This window comes from Bufo bufo, chromosome 2 (genome assembly GCF_905171765.1).
Source record: "Bufo bufo chromosome 2, aBufBuf1.1, whole genome shotgun sequence".
Classification (NCBI taxonomy): domain Eukaryota; kingdom Metazoa; phylum Chordata; class Amphibia; order Anura; family Bufonidae; genus Bufo; species Bufo bufo.
In genome coordinates this window covers 36,239,782-36,259,398 of record NC_053390.1, presented here as the reverse complement: position 1 = coordinate 36,259,398, position 19,617 = coordinate 36,239,782, and the positions used below count along the sequence as shown (strand labels likewise).

The 19,617-nt window shown below is 43.5% G+C and overlaps 1 protein-coding gene across 1 annotated transcript in view; it reads left to right on the top strand.

Moving 5' to 3' along the window:
- PLCXD3 (phosphatidylinositol specific phospholipase C X domain containing 3) overlaps positions 1-8,143 on the top strand; it is a 72,033-nt gene extending 63,890 nt beyond the window's left edge. Inside the window, exon 3 of the mRNA XM_040420137.1 lies at positions 6,792-8,143. Coding sequence (XP_040276071.1) covers positions 6,792-6,945 — 154 coding nt within the window. The 3' untranslated portion in view covers positions 6,946-8,143. The remainder of the gene's footprint in view (positions 1-6,791) is intronic.
- The last annotated feature ends 11,474 nt before the right edge of the window (positions 8,144-19,617 follow it).

Genomic DNA, 19,617 nt, shown 5'->3' with positions numbered 1-19,617 from the left:
GAGACTGACCTTTGTCTAGATGTATCAGACGTGGATCACACACCAATGCCTGATGCATCAAACTAGATCATCCATGCTGCTTTACCCAAACCTTGACAAAAGAGACCGGTTTCTTCTGGCTACCTGCCTCAGCTACTATTCTGAGGCTGCCACCCGCCTGATGCCACACATCTGATACCAAGTACTCCTTCTTACACCCACCATCGTTCAGGGGAACTGTTATTGCCACCCACCTCCCCACTCTGTCACCGGGTCACTCTGTGGTCTCTTGATGCTGCTGCCACCTCACCACTCAGGTCTCCTTATGCTGCTGTTGCCACCTCCACACTATGTAATTGTGCCACTCTGTGGTCTCCTCATGCTGCTGCTGCTGCTGCTACTTCACCACTTTGTGGTCTCCTCATGCTGCTGCCAAATCACCACTCTGTGGTCTCCTCATGCTGCTTCTACCTCAACACTATGTCACATTGCCACTCTGTGGTCTCCTCATGCTGCTGCCATTTCACCACTTTGTGTCTCCTCATGCTGCTGTCACATCTCCACTCTGTGGTCTCCTCATGCTGCTGCCTCCTCCACATTATGTTACCTTGCCACTCTGTGGTCTCCTCATCCTGCTGCCACCTCCACACTCTGTCTTTGTGCCACTCTGTTGTCTCCTCATGCTGCTGCCACTTCACCACTCTGTGGTCTCCTCATGCTGCTCCCAAATCACCACTCTGTGGTCTCATGCTGCTGCTACCTCAACACTATGTCACTGGGTCACTATGTGGTCTCCTCATGCTGCTGCCATCTTCACTCTCTGTCATTGTGCCACTCTTTGGTCTCCTCATGCTACTGCCACTTCACCACTCTGTGGTCTCCTCAAGCTGCTGCAATATCACCACTCTGTGGTCTTCTCTTGCTGCTGCAACATTACTACTTAGTGGTCTCCTCATGCTGCTGCCACTTCACCACTCTGTGGTCTCCTCATGCTGCTCCCAAATCACCACTCCGTGGTCTCATGCTGCTGCTACCTCAACACTATGTCACTGGGTCACTATCTGGTCTCCTCATGCTGCTGCCATCTTCACTCTCTGTCATTGTGCCACTCTTTGGTCTCCTCATGCTGCTGCCACTTCACCACTCTGTGGTCTCCTCAAGCTGCTGCAATATCACCACTCTGTGGTCTCCTCTTGCTGCTGCAACATTACTACTTAGTGGTCCCCTCATGCTGCTGCCACCTCACCGCTATGTCACTGGGCCACTCTGTGGTCTTCTCGTGCTGCTGCCACCTCACCACTATGTCACCTTGCCACTCTGGGGTCTCCTCATGCTGCTGCTACTTCACCACTCTGTGGTCTCCTCATGCTGCTGCTACCTCACCACTATGTCACTAGGTCATTCTGTGGTCTCCTCATGCTGCTGCCACCTCACCACTATGTCACTGGGCCACTCTGTGGACTTCTCATGCTGTCCCCACCCTTCCCACTCCATGGCTGGGTCACTAGTTTTGCCTTTTTGGCCTGGTTGACATCACCATTTATTTGACCCTTCTGATCTGTCAGAAGGAAGGAAAAATGAGACACACAACGGATCCGGTCTATGTAGCAGCTGTAAGGCCTGTATGACATGGTCCCTTCCCAATTGGCTTATGATTTGGTAGCCAAAAGCAGGAGTGGGTACAAAACACAGAAGAAATGCAAATATTCCGTTCACGTATCATCTCTATTTTGGATCCACTCCTGTTTTTTGTTTTTTTTGGGCTTTAGCAATACTGATGGATTACTGACTAAATGCTGACCAAGTGAAGGCGGATGCTCAACAGACAGGGTTTTTGGGGGGTTATTGTTCTGACGGATCAGAGTAAGGGCAAAATATTCAGTGACGTCAACACAAACTTACTGCTGACACCCTCTCCACTCTGTCGGGTGGGGGGGGGGGGGGCTCTACTTGTATAAGCGTTTAATAGAACAGGTTCTGTAGACATCTATGTGGAATCAGCTGACGACGGTGTAAAAGGAGTGCGCTTCTTCTTGACGCGAACATCGACCTATAAGGCTGAGTTCACACTTAAGTTATTTGGTCAGTTTTGGCCCCATAACTGCCCTAATAAGTGAAGTGTGCAGTGATTCTAAGAGCGATGCCTGTCTTCTGCATGTCATACTGACTCACTATTATTTCACTACCACAGCAGACTCCCTATGTGTGTTACTGCAAGGCACAGTGTTCTCCACCACTATACAGGCTCTCTGCAGCTAGAAAATAGCTGTTTTTTAACGCAATTCGCCACTAATAAATTCGGATCGAATCAAATCTTTTCGGAAAATTCAGCGAACCGGCCGAATCAAATTTTTTCGAAGTTCGCTCATCTCTAGTTGTAACATATTTGGGCTGCCCTCCAGGGTGTTCCACCACCGGGCACCAGCCCCGCTCATCTCTTGCAACTGAGGGTTCCAGGATAATTAGATGACTGACGCCATTCACATTGCTGATGTGCCACTGACTGAACGACAGCAGGAAATTTAATAGTTTTGATTTTTTTTTACCCATAAAATTTTCAATCAGAACCAGCACCAATCAGTGCAGCTTCTCAGGCAGAGGACAGTGAATCGCTGGGTTGATTGTATTCAGTGTGGGGCTCGTGGGATTAGGCTCCGGTAATTCCATTCTCCACAGGATTTTAGCCTTTTGAAATTGGCTGGAAAAATCATTGTTTGGCTCCAGCCGAGCTCAGTGTGAAATGATTAGAGAGGAGTAGTTCTCAGATAAACTACAGATACATTGTGTGTAATAAATGGTAGAGCAACTGTGTGTAATGTATGTAAGAGATGTATACGTCCTATATGTATATGAGACATACTGAATATACTGGTATATATGCCTTGACAGATGATAATTTCCTTAGAGCCCTCTAGTGGTGGCTGTATGTATCTGTATGCAGTAATTGTCACGAGTTGGAGGTCCCAGGAGAGACCACCGCGTCGTCATGCAATAAACGGAAATCAGGTACAGACACAAGAGTTTATTGCACAAACAAAAACATGGAAGGCAGCACAGATAAAACATGAGCTCTATGTCCCGTCAGCTCAGTGGGAGAAAAACCCCCACTGCGCCACTGTCTAGTAATACTCCAGAGGGGCGTAACTAAGCAACTCCTGGTTTTCACTAGAGCCCTAGATGGTAGGGTTAGACTTAGCCGCAGGAAGTTGCCAGGGTCCACTCTGGAGCGTGAACTAGACAGTGACAGCAGGAGCGAATGGACAACAGGTACCAGAAGGTACCGACGGCACATAGGCATACATAACATACAGGCAGATACAAAACAGAGCAACTAATGATACAAGCAGGAGTTCACGCAAGGGAGCAGGAGTGGCAATAAGCAGAGAAGGACTTGCTCCACCAGTAGTAAACTGCATGGCCTTGTCATGCCACTCTGCTGCAAAGGCTTGCTGAACACAGACATCAGAATAAACACAAAGTAACTAAAACATAACTGGCAGAACAGAAAGACAGGAAAGAGGACAGGAAAAAGGACGCAAATGAACAAGTAGGGAAACCCACAGAGCACAGACAGACACGGATCCCATGGGTCAGCAGCATGGGAGAGAGAGTACAAACCAGGAGCAGGACAGGACAAGACAACACACACCAGGAGAGCTGACCCAGAACTGAGGAAACCTCAGCCTTATATACAGGTTCCATGGGTGCAGCAGAGAGACCACACCCATGGAACAGACAGAGGATTAACTCCTAATAGGCACACAGGGGAGTTAACCCATAAAGAACCACAAATGACACAGGAACGGAACTTCAGCGAGGAGTGCCGAACAAGCAATGACGGAAGGTCACAGCCAGAGATAGTGGCTGTGACAGTAATCTCCTGAGCTCCCTCTAATGGTGGCTGTATATATCTGTATGCAGTAATCTCCTGAGCTCCCTCTAGTGGTGGCTGTATATATCTGTATGCAGTAATCTCCTGAGCTCCCTCTAGTGGTGGAGGTATATATCTGTATGCAGTAATCTCCTGAGCTCCCTCTAGTGGTGGCTGTATATATCTGTATGCAGTAATTTCCTGAGTTCCCCTTTATTGGTGGCTGTATATATCTGTATGCAGTAATCTCCTGAGCTCCCTCTAGTGATGGATGTTTATATCTCTATGCAGTAATCTCTTGAGCTCCCTCTAGTGGTGGCTATATATATCTGTATGTAGTAATCTCCTGAGCTCCCTCTAGTGATGGCTGTATATATCTCTATGCAGTAATCTCCTGAGCTCCCTCTAGTGGTGGCTGTATATATCTGTATGCAGTAATCTCCTGAGCTCCCTCTAGTGGTGGCTATATATATCTGTATGTAGTAATCTCCTGAGCTCTCTCTAGTGGTGGCTGTATATATCTGTATGCAGTAATCTCCTTAGCTCGCTCTATTGGTGTCTATATACAGGGTGGGCCATTTATATGGATACACCTTAATAAAATGGGAATGGTTGGTGATATTAACTTCCTTTGGGTGGTGACCATGGCGGCCATTTTGAAGTTGGCCATTTTGAATCCAACTTTAGTTTTTTCAATGGGAAGAGGGTCATGTGACACATCAAAACAATGGTGTGCTTGGTTTTAACGTAACTTTATTATTTCATGAGTTATTTACAAGTTTCTCTTTGTTTACAGCCATTGACATGTCGCCGAGGTTAACACGTGAGGAGCGGATAGAAATTGTGTTGATGTCTGGTGAACGCAGTAACCGGGTCATTGCAGCAGATTTCAATGCAAGACACCCTACGAGACCACCCATCTCCCATGCTACAGTTAGCAAACTGCTTGCTAAGTTTTGTGAAACTGGTTCAGTGTTGGATTTGCCAAAATGTGGACGCATGAAATCTGTCTCTAATGAAGAAACATCAGTGGCTGTCCTAGCTTCATTCAGCAAGAGCCCACAGCGTAGCACTCGCCGCATGTCACTGGAGAGTGGCATTAGTCGAACATCCCTTCGGCGGATATTAGCTAATCACAAATGGCCCCCTTACAAACTCCAGCTACTGCAGCATCTCAACGAGGATGACCCAGATCGGCGCACTGAATTTGCAGAATGGGCAAAACAAAAATTAGAACAGGACCCTCAGTTTACGCAGAAGATTTTGTTCAGTGATGAGGCAAACCTTTATGTGAATGGTGAAGTTAACAAACAAAACCACCGCTATTGGTCTGACACTAACCCACATTGGATAGATCCCTCCAAGACTGTTGGAACAAAAAAATTGATGGTATGGTGTGGTATATGGGGTACAAAGATAGTGGGGCCATTCTTCATCAATGGAAACCTCAAGGCCACTAGATATGCGAAATTGCTACATGATGATGTGTCTCCCTCTTTATGCACTGAAGCTGGCACGTTCCCTGAGTTTTTCCAGCAAGATGGTGCACCACCCCATTATGGGTGTCAGGTCCGAGCATTCCTAGATGAACAGTTTCCTGGAAAGTGGATTGGTCGTCGTGGGCCAGTTGAATGGCCACCAAGGTCTCCCGATCTGACCCCCTTAGACTTTTATCATTGGGGTCATCTGAAGGCAATTGTCTATGCTGTGAAGATACGAGATGTGCAGCACCTGAAACTACGGATACTGGAAGCCTGTGCTAGCATTTCTCCTGCGGTGTTGCTATCAGTGTGTGAAGAGTGGGAGAAGAGGGTTGCATTCACAATCCAACACAATGGGCAGCACATTGAACACATTTTATAAGTGGTCAGAAACTTGTAAATAACTCATGAAAGAATAAAGTTACGTTAAAACCAAGCACACCATTGTTTTTCTTGTGAAATTCCCAATAAGTTTGATGTGTCACATGACCCTCTTCCTATTGAAAAAACTAAAGTTGGATTCAAAATGGCCGACTTCAAAATGGCCGCCATGGTCACCACCCATCTTGAAAAGTTTCCCCCCTCACATATACTAATGTGCCACAAACAGGAAGTTAATATCACCAACCAGTCCCATTTTATTAAGGTGTATCCATATAAATGGCCCACCCTGTATATATATATACAGTAAGCTCCTGAGCTCCCTCTAGTGGTGGCTGTATATATCTGTATGCAGTAATCTCCTGAGCTCCCTCTAGTGGTGTCTATATACAGTATATCTATATACAGTAAGCTCCTGAGCTCCGCAGGCAGAGAGAATTTCATCACGTAGTTCTAACATGTAGCTGTTTGAAGGTGCACATGGTATATTTATTGTATTAAAAGTCATTGAATGATCAGGAGGTATTTTACGTGATATAATAAGATTTGTATAAAATTCAATAGAATTTGCACATTGTGAAGCACTGACAAAGATTATGTTTGTTTTTATGCAGTTACTATATGGCGGTATTATTTGAGCACTGCATGGCAGTATCTACACAGGCACTGTCACACTGTTTTGTATCAATATTAACCGAAAAATGTTATTATTGGCATCATATAGTATGGCACCTATAGTATGTGGGGTTATATATGACACTGCACCATTTAGGCAGGGATGGCGACAGAAGGTGCCACAAAGGGCAGTGCCCAACAAGTGTCAGTCATAGTGCAGTGATTAACCAATCGATGATAATTGTTCCCCTTGTGGTTTGCTCTGGTATCTGAACTGCTCTGCAGAATGTAGGGAGCGCAGTGCTGATGCAGCGCAGTGCGGCTCCAGCCGTCCGCTGTGCAGGGAACTGCAGATTATCTGATAATCCAACAACTATCAGGTCCCATCGATGGCGAATTTTAAGAGTTTTTTACTGTATTATGATGACATCATCTGACTAACGCTTCTGTTGCTTCCTCTGCAGCGCTCTCCCCTCCATGATGCATTGGGTGCGGACGCAGAAGCCGGGTGAAAGCGGGATAAATATCGTAACGGCGGATTTTGTAGAATTAGGGGACTTTATCAGCACTGTCATCAGACTAAATTATCTACTGGATGGAGAAGACGGCACCACTTGATGCAAGTGCAAGAAACCTTCCCCACAGACATGAAATGCTGCAGTGTAATTGTCGTAGCAATGTTTTATTGTACCGCACAAAACTCTTCCTACCGATTCTCAATCTCCATGTCGCTTGGGTTTCTTATCCAGAAGTTAAATGATGAGCATGAAAAAATGTAAAGGGCTCCTCCAGGATCTCTGCTACAACAGCACCACTCCTGTCCTCAGGTTGTGTGTGGTATTGCAGCCCAGCCCCATTCACTTCAATACCAAACACGACCTGTGAACAGCGGTGGCACTGTTCGAAATCCTGGATGACACCAGAGAGAAGAGGACATGCTTATATTAATGTTACTTTGTATGGGATTTGATCTTTCAAACCAAAGTATAAATGTGTTACAGTATTTCATGACTTTGCTTGTCACGTAGAATCTGCAACTTTTTGGTAATGCTTTTTCAGTGGTTTTGCCCCTTCCTGTATCGTTTTTGCTCTTAGTTTATGGTAACAATAGTAACATCTCGCCTCCCAACATTTCAGTACCAAAGCAAGCTCTGCCCAAGGATGACCACAAAATTTCCCCAAATTGCCCACTTTGGAGGCCATTTACATAAGCCCTGCCCCTTGGAGGTCCTTTTTTTGTGATTGGGACCACCTACCCTCTTTAAACAGTCCTCAAAAGTACTGTGCAAAAAATGTATGCAGCCTCATGGCCAATCAGAAGTGCTGTAAGTGACTTCACAGCAGGAAGCGCTTCTGATTGGCTGCAGTGCTTAAAATTATGGGAATATGTTGCATTCCCTGCCAGCGCCAATTGGCGCTTCAGTGGACCACATAAAGGGTGCAGGCCTGGAGTTTTTGAATTTCTTTTTTACACTGAAAGGACTGTGCACAATGTTATATGTACACGTAGCACGAGAGTTCTGAAAGGATGGAGCTCTACGATGGCTGCCGGTACTGGTGAATTGCAAAATTGTAGCCCATCGAGATGACACAAATTGGGCACGTGGCAGATGTGTTTTATGCAGCTACATGCAAGTTGTAGCTACTGAATGACGTTGTGTTGAGCCAGTGGCCCCCCAGAAGAGACTGGCCATGGATTGATACAATGTATTTTGTGTGCTCGTGTGTATGAAGCTGCAAGTTACTTTGTTTCCTCCGTTATATGTGTGGTCTCTTGCTTACAGCGTCTCCACCACGTTGCTCATAAAGAAGCTCATGTACGATGTCACTGACTTGTTCTGTTTTTTTTTTTACGTGTCTTTTACAAATGAAGATTGATCAGATTTTCCATTAAATAAGAAAAACATGGCTTGCTCCATCCAAAAACAGCGCCACACCCGTCCACAGGTGGAGCGTGGTACTGCAGGTCAGTGGATTTAAATCAGTGGAGCTGAGATGCAGCAAACACAACCTGTGAACAGGTGTGGCGCTGTTTTTGAAAAAAGCAGGCATGTTTATCTATCCCTTGAAAACCCTTTAAGGAAATTTGATGCATTTTAATGGATACGTTTTTTTTTTAAATGGAGTGCTGGACCGATCCGAGACCAGAACTGTAATGGGGGGACAAACTTGTGTGTGGGTTTTCTATACCGGTTAGAGTTGATGTGCCATGTATGACTTGTCTGCCATTGTGATTCCTTCTTCCCCTTAGAATTGGTTCCCCTAGATCAGCCTACATTTCCCATCATGCACCTGACTTTGCAGACACTGCGCTTGATCTACTCTGAGGTCTAAGAGCAGCCATTGATAGATCAGTGACACTGCAGAGTGTTTCCTATGTGATGCGGCTTCAGCCTGTCTCCCCTGCCTCCTGCTTGTGATAGGTTTCTCTCTGTCAACTCTTACAAGCAGGAGGCAGGGGAGAGCAGTGTGAAGATGCATCTAATAGGAATACACTGAAGATTCTGCACACAGAACATACACAGATGTAGTATAGACAGTTATTGCCATGTAAACCTGCTGATGGCGATTGATTTACAAGGTTACATCTTAGTACGCCACCCTTTTGGCAAAAAACTTTAACTTGAACTAGGAGTGGCACCTGCTGTGTGTAAAATGTGTTGCCTATAGGACATAGATGTAGTATTTCTTGGCCAATGATTTAATTTCTGCATGAGGTGCAGTGAAATAAATTTCGGGGTACCACTTATCAGGATCAGTGGCACCTGATGGTGATGATAACATCACATAACAGTGACAATGCAGCAGTTGAGTATGAACACTGAAAGGCGTTGTCCACCTTTGTTTTGCTTTTTTCAGACCCCCAGCGTGGATGGACCTGCGGTGGCAAGCATACTTACCCGATACCCGCTGCTGTGTTCCGACTCCATTTGCTTCTGCTGGTCCTGTGTTTACCCGTGTCAACAATCAGTTTGAAGTGGCCACCACAGCCACGACCACCACAGCCAATAACTGGCCACGGTGGTGACGTGTCACCCATGTGTCAAGTGACACATGGATGATACGTCAACGTTCAGTTATTGGGGGTCTAGGAAAAAAGCAAATCAAAAGTACTGAACCCCTTTAAAGGGATACTATGACTAAAGTCCATCTTGTTCCTTGTAGACAGGATGAATGAGCACACTTCTGCTAGGCTTTCCTTCCTGCTGCAGTTACTTGTGTATTGCGCTTCCTCTGGCGGTTGCCATAGCTGCATCAATAGAGTCACTTTTCTGTGCATCCTGTGACCATATTCATAACAGTGAAGTCACATGACACAGAACTTGAAGGTCCATGCACAGAGCATTTCATTTGTTATTTCTACCATAGCAACCCCAGAGCAAGCAGAATATCTGTATGACTGCAGCCGTAAGGAGATCAGGAGGGAAAAAAACAAGATTCACGTCATTGTTTTCTACCATTAATCAGGACACTTAAAGATGTTCTGTTCTGGAAAGACCTCGAAACACCTAGAAATGATCCATTTTGAGTATGTGTATTGTGTATGAGTTTGAGTGACTCTTGTGGACCCTTTAGACCAGGCATGGCCAACTTGAGGCTCTCCAGCTGTTGCAAAACTACAACTCCCATCATGCTCAGACTGCCTACAAGTGTCAGCCTGCAGCAGGGCATGATGGGAGCTGTAGTTTTACAACAGCTGGAGAGCCGCAGGTTGACTATTCTGGATGTGTTTTATTACGTTGTTGTATTCCATTCATCGTATTACGCCTTGAATCCAATTCACAATCTTAGAGCTCAGTATTTAAAATGCAAAAAATCCATCAATTTTTATGCTTCAAGGCTGAAAGACCAAGGATAAAGTGAATGATAAAACTTTTTTATGCTTTTTCCCCCCATTTGCTTCCTATTTGTGTACTGATATTAATGAATATGAGATGTTACAGAAAAGTTACATTGTGTTAGTTTGTAAAGTTTTCTGATACAGAGCTCTGACCCTTCCCACAACCGTGTTGCCAGTTGCCAGCTTGCAGCCGCCACTAGGGGGAGCTCACTTGTATAAACTTTTTGTGTAGTCAGCGCTGCCAGATGACGGCTGTTGTCAGGCAGAATTTTGTTTTCCTCTTACGGCATTGTCAATGGGATTTCAAGCTCTGGATCTGAAAAATGGAGCTTCGACTAGGGTTGGGCGATATCAAAAATATTCCCATGATAACGATATTAGGAAATTTATCATGATAACGATATATATCGCGATAAATACCCATTGAGAAGAAAAAACACTGTGTTGTCCCCATATATTATAGTAATGTGTTTTTGTGGGCCCCACTGTCCCACACCATGTAATGAAGCCGGGGCACAGGGATTTAGAAACCAATGGGTCTGCATTCAATCCGCCAAAAATGCGGATCGGATGAAGACCAAAAATATGCTTCTGTGCATGACATTAAAGACATATTTGGATGGACATTATATACAGCGCTGCTAAACATACAGGAGCATACAGCCCCACATACCTCTTCCATCCAGTGATGTCTCTTCTGATGTAGACGTTCTATTTCCTCATCTTCTCCATTCGGAGATCAGACCGCCATGATAACTTCTTCCAGAGTTTGACACACACAGACATCTTAGATTCCTCACTTTTCCATCATCCTCCCCCTCCTGGTGCCCGAACAGTGTTATCCTGCTGCTATCCCCGCTATGCTCCCCAATGTCCACAAACACTATACTGCAGAAATGATAGTTATAAGCATATAGCCCCCCCCCCACTAACGTAGACTGCCTTCAATAGTAATAGTGCCCCCTACAGTACTCCCAATAGCAACCTCATTAGTAGTAGTGCCCTCCTTATTGTGCCCAATAATAATGCCCCCACAGTACCCCTAATATTAATAATGCCCCAATAGGGCATTAAGATCATCCGCCCATGGTGCCCCCATTTATATATTACTCTCCCCCTCTAGTATAATGCCCACATATATAACGTTCTCCTCCCCTGTAGTATAATGCCCCATATATAACGCTCCCCCCCTGTAGTATAATGCCCCCATATATAACGCTCTCCTCCCCTGTAGTATAATGCCCACATATATACTGCTCTCCCCCTAGTATAATGCCCACATATATAACGCTCCCCCCCTGTAGTATAATGCCCCATATATAACGCTCTCCCCTAGTACAATGCCCCATATATAATGCTCTCCTCCCCTGTAGTATAATGCCCCATATATAACGCTCTCCTCCCCTGTAGTATAATGCCCACATATATAACGTTCTCCTCCCCTGTAGTATAATGCCCCATATATAACGCTCTCCTCCCCTGTAGTATAATGCCCCATATATAACGCTCTCCTCCCCTGTAATATAATGCCCCATATATACTGCTCTCCCCCTAGTATAATGCCCCATATATAATGCTCTCCTCCCCTGTAGTATAATGCCCCATATATAACGCTCTCCTCCCCTGTAATATAATGCCCCATATATAACGCTCTCCTCCCCTGTAGTATAATGCCCCATATATAACGCTCTCCTCCCCTGTAGTATAATGCCCAATATATAACGCTCTCCTCCCCTGTAGTATATTGTCCCTTATATATAACGCTCCTCCCCTGTAGTATATTGTCCCTTATATATAACGCTCCCCCCCTGTAGTATAATGCCCCATATATAACGCTCTCCTCCCCTGTAGTATATTGCCCACATATATAACGCTCTCCTCCCCTGTAATATAATGCCCCCATACCTGTGTCCATCTGCGATGCAGGCCACAGGTTTCTTCTTTCTTCAGGCCACAGGGCCTGCGTTGCCACTTCCTGGCACAGGCGGTCACGAGGACATAGCGTACATACTGGTTTGTTGCCCAACCCTAGCTCCGACTCCTACTTGGCAAGAACAATACTCATAGCTGGAGGTTCACTTGAATCCGGCCACTTTATTGTAAATAAATGTAATATTTAGCGCTGTGTGTCCTAGTAGCTTGTAATATCCTCTTTGCACTGATTTATTGGGGTTCTTGGGGGCCAGAGCCGAACTATTTGATTATGTACAGAACATCCTCACTGAGGTCATATGTATATAGAAGTCCTAGATATTGTGTTGCAGCAGCACTGGCAAAGCTATAGGGGTGCCGAGGTTACAGTGACCCCCAGGCCATGGTGCCTAATGGGGCTGATAGAGCTTAGGATATTAAGCAGCAAGGTAAAAATGTAGTACTTTTGGGACCCAAGCAGCCAGAAAACCACATAGGTGCTATATAAAATATCTATGCATTGTCCTGTGCACAGTCACGTATCTTCCATCAAGGCAGAGTCTGTGATACACAGTCATGGTATTTTCTTGCAAACGCTAGGGGGAGCTTAATGTCTATAGAGTTTTACAGTTCCCATTCTATAAATCCAGATGCATTGAACTCCCCCTAGTGGTGGCTATTGTCAGTCAGAATTTTATGATTTAACTTTCTGGAGATTTGGAGTTCTGTGAGTGAAAACTAAAGCATCAACATAAAGATAGGTTACAAATCTACTGTGGTCATCGAAAAAGAAGTCAGAGCTTTCAGTGGGGCCCTTTCTAAATCTTGCAATATTGCCATGCATGCTGTGTACATCCTTATCAATGCATAATGTACAGCAGTAAAGGGGACTCTGCAGGAAGAGAGGTGGCTCGGGGGGGTATTTCATCATACACATAGACATATGTAAGGAAGCACTTATACACACCGAGACCGAGGATGAGAATTTTAAAAATGCAGCACTATTCAAAATTACAGGCACCCGACAGAACCCTCAGGAACCTATTAGTAGGGTCCACTCAGAGCCACTGGGATCTGGCACATGGCCTTCTTTAGGTATGCAAGTATAAGAATGTAATTCTTAATGTCACCTCCATGTTATTTTTTAAGCAAAATGTTACTCTCCCACCAAGACGAGGCCCCTTCAAACACCGAAACCAGGTACTTTCATATACCGATACAGACCCCTTCAAATACCAACATCAAGCCCCTACATACACCAAGACCAGGCCCCTTCATACACCAAGACCAGGCCCCTTCATACATCAAGACCAGGCCCCTTCATACATCAAGACCAGGCCCCTTTGTACACCAAGACCAGGCCCCTTCGTACACCAAGACCAGGCCCCTTCATACACCAAGACCAAGCCCCTTCATACACCAAGACCAAGCCCCTTCATACACCAAGACCAGTTTCCTTCATACACCAAGACCAGGCTCCTTCATACACCAAGACCAGGTTCCTTAATAGATCGTGGCCATGTCCCTCCATACACCAAGACCAGGTCCCTTCATACACCAAGACCAGGTCCCTTCATACACCAAGACCAAGCCCCTTCATACACAAAGACCAGATTTCTTAACAGATTATCACCAGGTCCTTTCATACACCAAGACCTGGTCCATTCATAACCAAGACCAAGTGTGTTAAGACACCAAGATCAGGTGCCTTCATACAACATGACCAGGCACCTTCATCCATTTAGCTTCACCACTGTCCAAAGAGATCTGGATGCCCAGAGGCTGCTGCTTCTGAATTAGAAATCACTTACAGCCCAACCTCTAGGGTCTTAAAATGGTCCAAGATCAGACTTTAACAGCATGCAAACCAAGCAATTTTTTGTGGATCTAGAAATCAGACTCACAGCTATAGAGCAGTAGCAGAAATGTCTAGGTTGCCTTTTTAAGCTGAGACTGGAGCTTAGTAGGCCGATGGGGAAAGGAGCTTCCAGGGTGGAACTTAGTGATGTAACGGGGTGGATGGGGTTTCCAGATATAACTTTGCTTGGGCCCCTTAGTAATGTCAGATATGCCCCTGTGATGGTCACATTTGTCTACTGACTTTTATTGCTGTCCTACTCTACTGTGTATGACCCAACTCAAAAGTGGAAAACTCGAGCACCCCTAATAAAATAAAGATTTTACGGCCTGAGTAGCATTTTGCTGTAGAGGTTACCCAATCCACCAGGTGCATCACCCACCAAAAGATTAAATCTAAGGGGGAGGAATACAGGAACTGGAACCTCCTGGCTGGGGTCTGGAAATTTAGACCTCCTGACTTCTAGCTGAGCTGTATCCAATTGGCGCACATCTGGTCATTTGCTTCACTGCACATTTGCATATAGCATAGTAGACCAAAGTGTATCCAAATCAAAGCTGTGATTATCACATACAACAAAGCAAATTTTCAGAGCTTTTCTCGTCTCCACTTACAACCATTTTCTTCCTGAAGAAGCTTTTGAAAATTTGTACCATCAGATATTGTTAAATTTTTTTTAAATGACTGATATGTTTAGTATTTTTTAAAATGATTCATTTATTATTTTTTTTTAGTATTGGATAAAATGCCTTGAAATGAATAATGCATCCTTAAGTGTTTTTTTTTTTTAATTATGGCTAAATTAAAATTGCGCAAAAAACTAATATTCTAGTTCTATTCTTGTGAATGTAATTTGTGTTTTCAAATTACAATGGAACTTATTTGATGTAAATTTTGTAAAATAATTTGACAATTTATTTTTTTATCATTTCAAAAATGGATAACTGTCTTTAGTTTCAATTTAGGATCATTTTGCATTTATAAATTGTGTGCAATTATTATTTGTAGACATTTAAAGAGCATTACAGAAACTGAGAAAAGCAAAAAAAAAAAAAAAACTGAATATAATAGGAAAGGATTACTGATATTTAATAATTTTATGCCAGTTTCTTAATATAACAAAGCTCTGTATAGAAGTCAGAGCTTTGTTTTTCTACTAAAAAGATCCAAATCTACTGCATAGCTATTGAGCCAAAATTTTAATTCTGTCTGGAGCCACCACTAAGGAAATTACTGCATACAGATAAATACAGCCACCACTAGAGGGAGCTCAGGAGATTACTGCATACAGATATATAGACGCCAATAGTGAGAGATCAAGAGATTACTGCATAGAGATATACACAGCCACCACTAGAGGGAGCTCAGGAGATTACTGCATACAGATATATACAGCCACCACTAGAGGGAGCTCAGGAGATTACTACATACAGATATATACAGCCATCACTAGAGGGAGCTCAGGAGATTACTGCATACAGATATATACAGCCACCACTAGAAGGAGCTCAGGAGATTACTACATACAGCTTTATACAACCACAACTAGAGGGTACTCAGGAGATTAATGCATACAGATATATACAGCCACCACTAGAGGGAGCTCAGGAGATTACTGCATACAGATATACACAGCCACCACTAGAGGGAGCTCAGGAGATTACTGCATACAGATATATACAGCCACCACTAGAAGGAGCTCAGGAGATTACTACATACAGATATATACAGCCACCACTAGGGGGAGCTCACTACATACAGATTATACAGCTACCACTAGAGAGAGCTCACTGCATACAGATATATATACAGCCACCACTAGAGGGAGCTCAGGATATTACTACATACAGATATATACAGCCATCACTAGAGGGAGCTCAGGAGATTATTGCATACAGATATATACAGCCACCACTAGAAGGAGCTCAGGAGATTACTACATACAGATATATACAGCCACCACTAGAGGGAGCTCAGGAGATTACTGCGTACAGATATATACAGCCACCACTAGAGGGAGCTCAGGAAATTACTACATACAGATATATACAGAAGCAACTAGAGAGAGATCAAGAGATTACTGCATAGAGATATATACAGCCACCACTAGAGGGAGCTCAGGAGATTACTGCATACAGATATATACAGCCACCACTAGAGGGAGCTCAGGAAATTACTACATACAGATATATACAGCCACCACTAGAGGGAGCTCAGGAAATTGCTACATACAGATATATATAGCCGTCACTAGAGGGAGCTCAGGAGCTTACTGCATGCAGATATATACAGCCGTCACTAGAGGGAGCTCAGGAGATTACTGCGTACAGATATATACAGCCACCACTAGAGGGAGCTCAGGAAATTACTACATACAGATATATACAGAAGCAACTAGAGAGAGATCAAGAGATTACTGCATAGAGATATATACAGCCACCACTAGAGGGAGCTGAGGAGATTACTGCATACAGATATATACAGCCACCACTAGAGGGAGCTCAGGAAATTGCTACATACAGATATATATAGCCGTCACTAGAGGGAGCTCAGGAGCTTACTGCATGCAGATATTTACAGCCACCACTAGGGAGCTCAGGCATTTACTGCATACAGATATATTTAACCATCAATAGAGGGAGCTTGCTAAATACAGATATATACAGCTAAAATTAGAAAGAGCTCATGCACTTAGTGTATGCTGTTTTATCATAGAGTTCAATGTATATACAGTATGCAGTAATCTCCTGAGCTCCCTCTAGTGGTTGCTGTATATATCTGTATACAGTAATCTCCTGAGCTCCCTCCTAGTGGTGGTTATATATATTTGTATGCAGTCATTTCCTAAGCTCCCTCTAGTGGTGACTGTATATATCTGTATGTAGTAATCTCTTGAGCTCCCCCTAGTGGTGGTTGCAGATAGCCAGCATTTTATCATGTATCTTTAGATCTACAGAGGGGATCTGTATCAGAAAAACAAAGTTTAAGTCAATATAAAGATCTATGGACCTAAAAATATGACATGATAAAAAAAATGTAAAAGCGGACTTTCTCTTTGAGGGGATGTGCTATTTAAATGTTTGTGTGCTTTGGGATATTTTATTATTCTTTCTTTAGAAAGAAGAAAATGTAAGATTGTTAAAGAAGAACATCCGAGCTATATTTTTGTGAATGTTTCTTGGTTATTGTTACAGTAAATCATTTTACATTTTGTTTTCATTTTTATCGTATTGTATATCATAAAATTTGTAAAAAAAAAAAAAAAAAGTTTTCTTTTTACTCAAAAGTTTTTGACCTTTGCCTTTCTTTTCGGTATTGTTGCGATCTTGCTGTTTTGGTATAGCTGACAAGGTCACCTTCATGATCAGGAGACAGCTCCATTATGCAGTCTGACGTTCTGAGTTTTGTAATGTCACTTGTGTCGTTTTGTAAATAATGATAATATATTTTTGTCGGAGAAAGAAAATGTAAAAAAAAAAAAAATCTTAAAAGAAAAGGTTAGTCAGGTTGAACCTGCCTTAAAATTTGGACCTATTGTGAATGCTCTGCGAGTACAGGAAGTGCGCAGAAACAGACTATATTTATAAGGGAATAAAAAAAGATTATAAAATCAAAATATTAAATATTAAAATGCAACAATAATATGATGGAAGCGAAAAAGTTATTTTTGGAAATTGTGGCTCTCCAAAAATTCCTGACAGTCTTGAGAAATGTGCAGAGGGTGGACATTTTTACTTTTTATATTAGAAATAAAATAAAAATTATTGTAACCAAGAACATGACTGAGGTCTGATAGGACAGATACCGGAGCAAATGGAGCACAAGGTGTAGAAGCACAAATGTACTGTGAATTAGAAGCAATCAGAGGAAGAATCCACATAGAGAAAACCGCTATATGACATCCTACACTGTACCCTGTACACTTATATATATATAGACTGATTGTTACAGGGCTGAGTCCTATCTATCTATCTATTTATCTCATATATATCTATCTATCTCATATCTATCCATATCATTATCTTTTTATTTATCATCTATCTCATTATTTATTTTATACACGGTGTAATACCACATCTCCCCTGTAGTGGCCACTGCAAGTGAAATGATCAGCTAATGGCAATCTCCCTGCAAAATCCTCTGTTTATATACAGTCACCACTAGAGGGAGCTCAGGAGATTACTGCATACAGATATATACAGTCACCACTAGGGAGCCACTGCAAGTGAAATGATCAGCTAATGGCAATCTCCCTGCAAAATCCTCTGTTTAATGGGAGTCTTGAGAGCCAGACTCCTGGTGAGCGACCTGTTGTTTCTTATTAAAGGGGTGGTCTGCGATGAAACAATCCGTCAGTGGCGTTTATCTCGTCCTAATGCTATGCGAATCCTCAATTATAATGACCAAAATTATTACCATAAATGAATGGATGCACAAAGGTAATTGCAAAGCAATCACACTTTGGAGTCAGAACTTTTCTAAGTCGGCCTCTTCGTGGGGAGGTGCATTGATGTTGATTTCTTTGTCTTGTATCTTTCGGTAGCTGTCAGTGTGAGTTCTCGCTTGAGTGTGAGTGTCTGTCCCCGGTAAACAAGGCCGTGCCTTTTCTTTAGGAAGAAGTAAGTGTGTGCTACAAAATGTAAGTGTAAAAAGCCAACATTATGGAAACTATCTGTGAATTTATATGATGAGAATGTGCATTAAATGTCAGAATTTGTATTCAGTGAAAAGTCTCAATAAACTTGGTCCTTGTAGCTTCTTGTCCTGTGATGAGTCATTCATGTGAAGAACCAATGGAAATGTCTAAGAGCCTCAAATCTGAAAACCCACCAAGAACAATAGAGGAAAGGTTCACCCATCAATCTCTTTGGATCTGCCAATAGGAAACTCCAGAAGATGTTATCATCGGGGGTCTGTGCCCAGTGACCCCACTTGTCTCTAGACTGAAGGGTCTGCAATGCTTCTCCCAACACCACTGCCCCTTCTTCATCTGCCTCTGAAATGTTCAGGTCTCCATGTCTCCAGTTGGAATCTCCCAATGTACCATAGAATAGCCCTGCTGCAGTGAATGGGAGATTCTGACAACGCACATTAGTTGGCGATCAGACGTTTTCTGAGTCAGAGGACAGAAAATATGGCACTTAGAGGAGTGCCCCTTTTTTGATCATGAGGGTCATATCCTATAAGCTGTAGACCACCACACACAGATCCCATCAGCTGCAGACAACAGCACACAGATCCCATCAGCTGCAGACAACAGCACACAGATCCCATCAGCTGCAGACAACAGCACACAGATCCCATCATCTGCAGACTATAGCACACAGATCCCATCATCTGGAGACCACAGAACACAGATCCCATCATCTGGAGACCACATCACACATCCCATCAACTGCAGACCACTTCACACAGAAGCCCATCATCTGCAGACCACATCACACAGATCCCATCATCTGCAGACAACAGCACACAGATCCCATCATCTGCAGACTATAGCACACAGATCCCATCATCTGGCGACCACAGCACACAGATCCCATCATCTGCAGACCACTTCACACAGATCCCATTATCTGCAGACCACAACACACAGATCCCATCATCTGCAGACTATAGCACACAGATCCCATCATCTGGAGACCACAGCACATTGATTGTGGTCCAAAAAGTCTTGAAA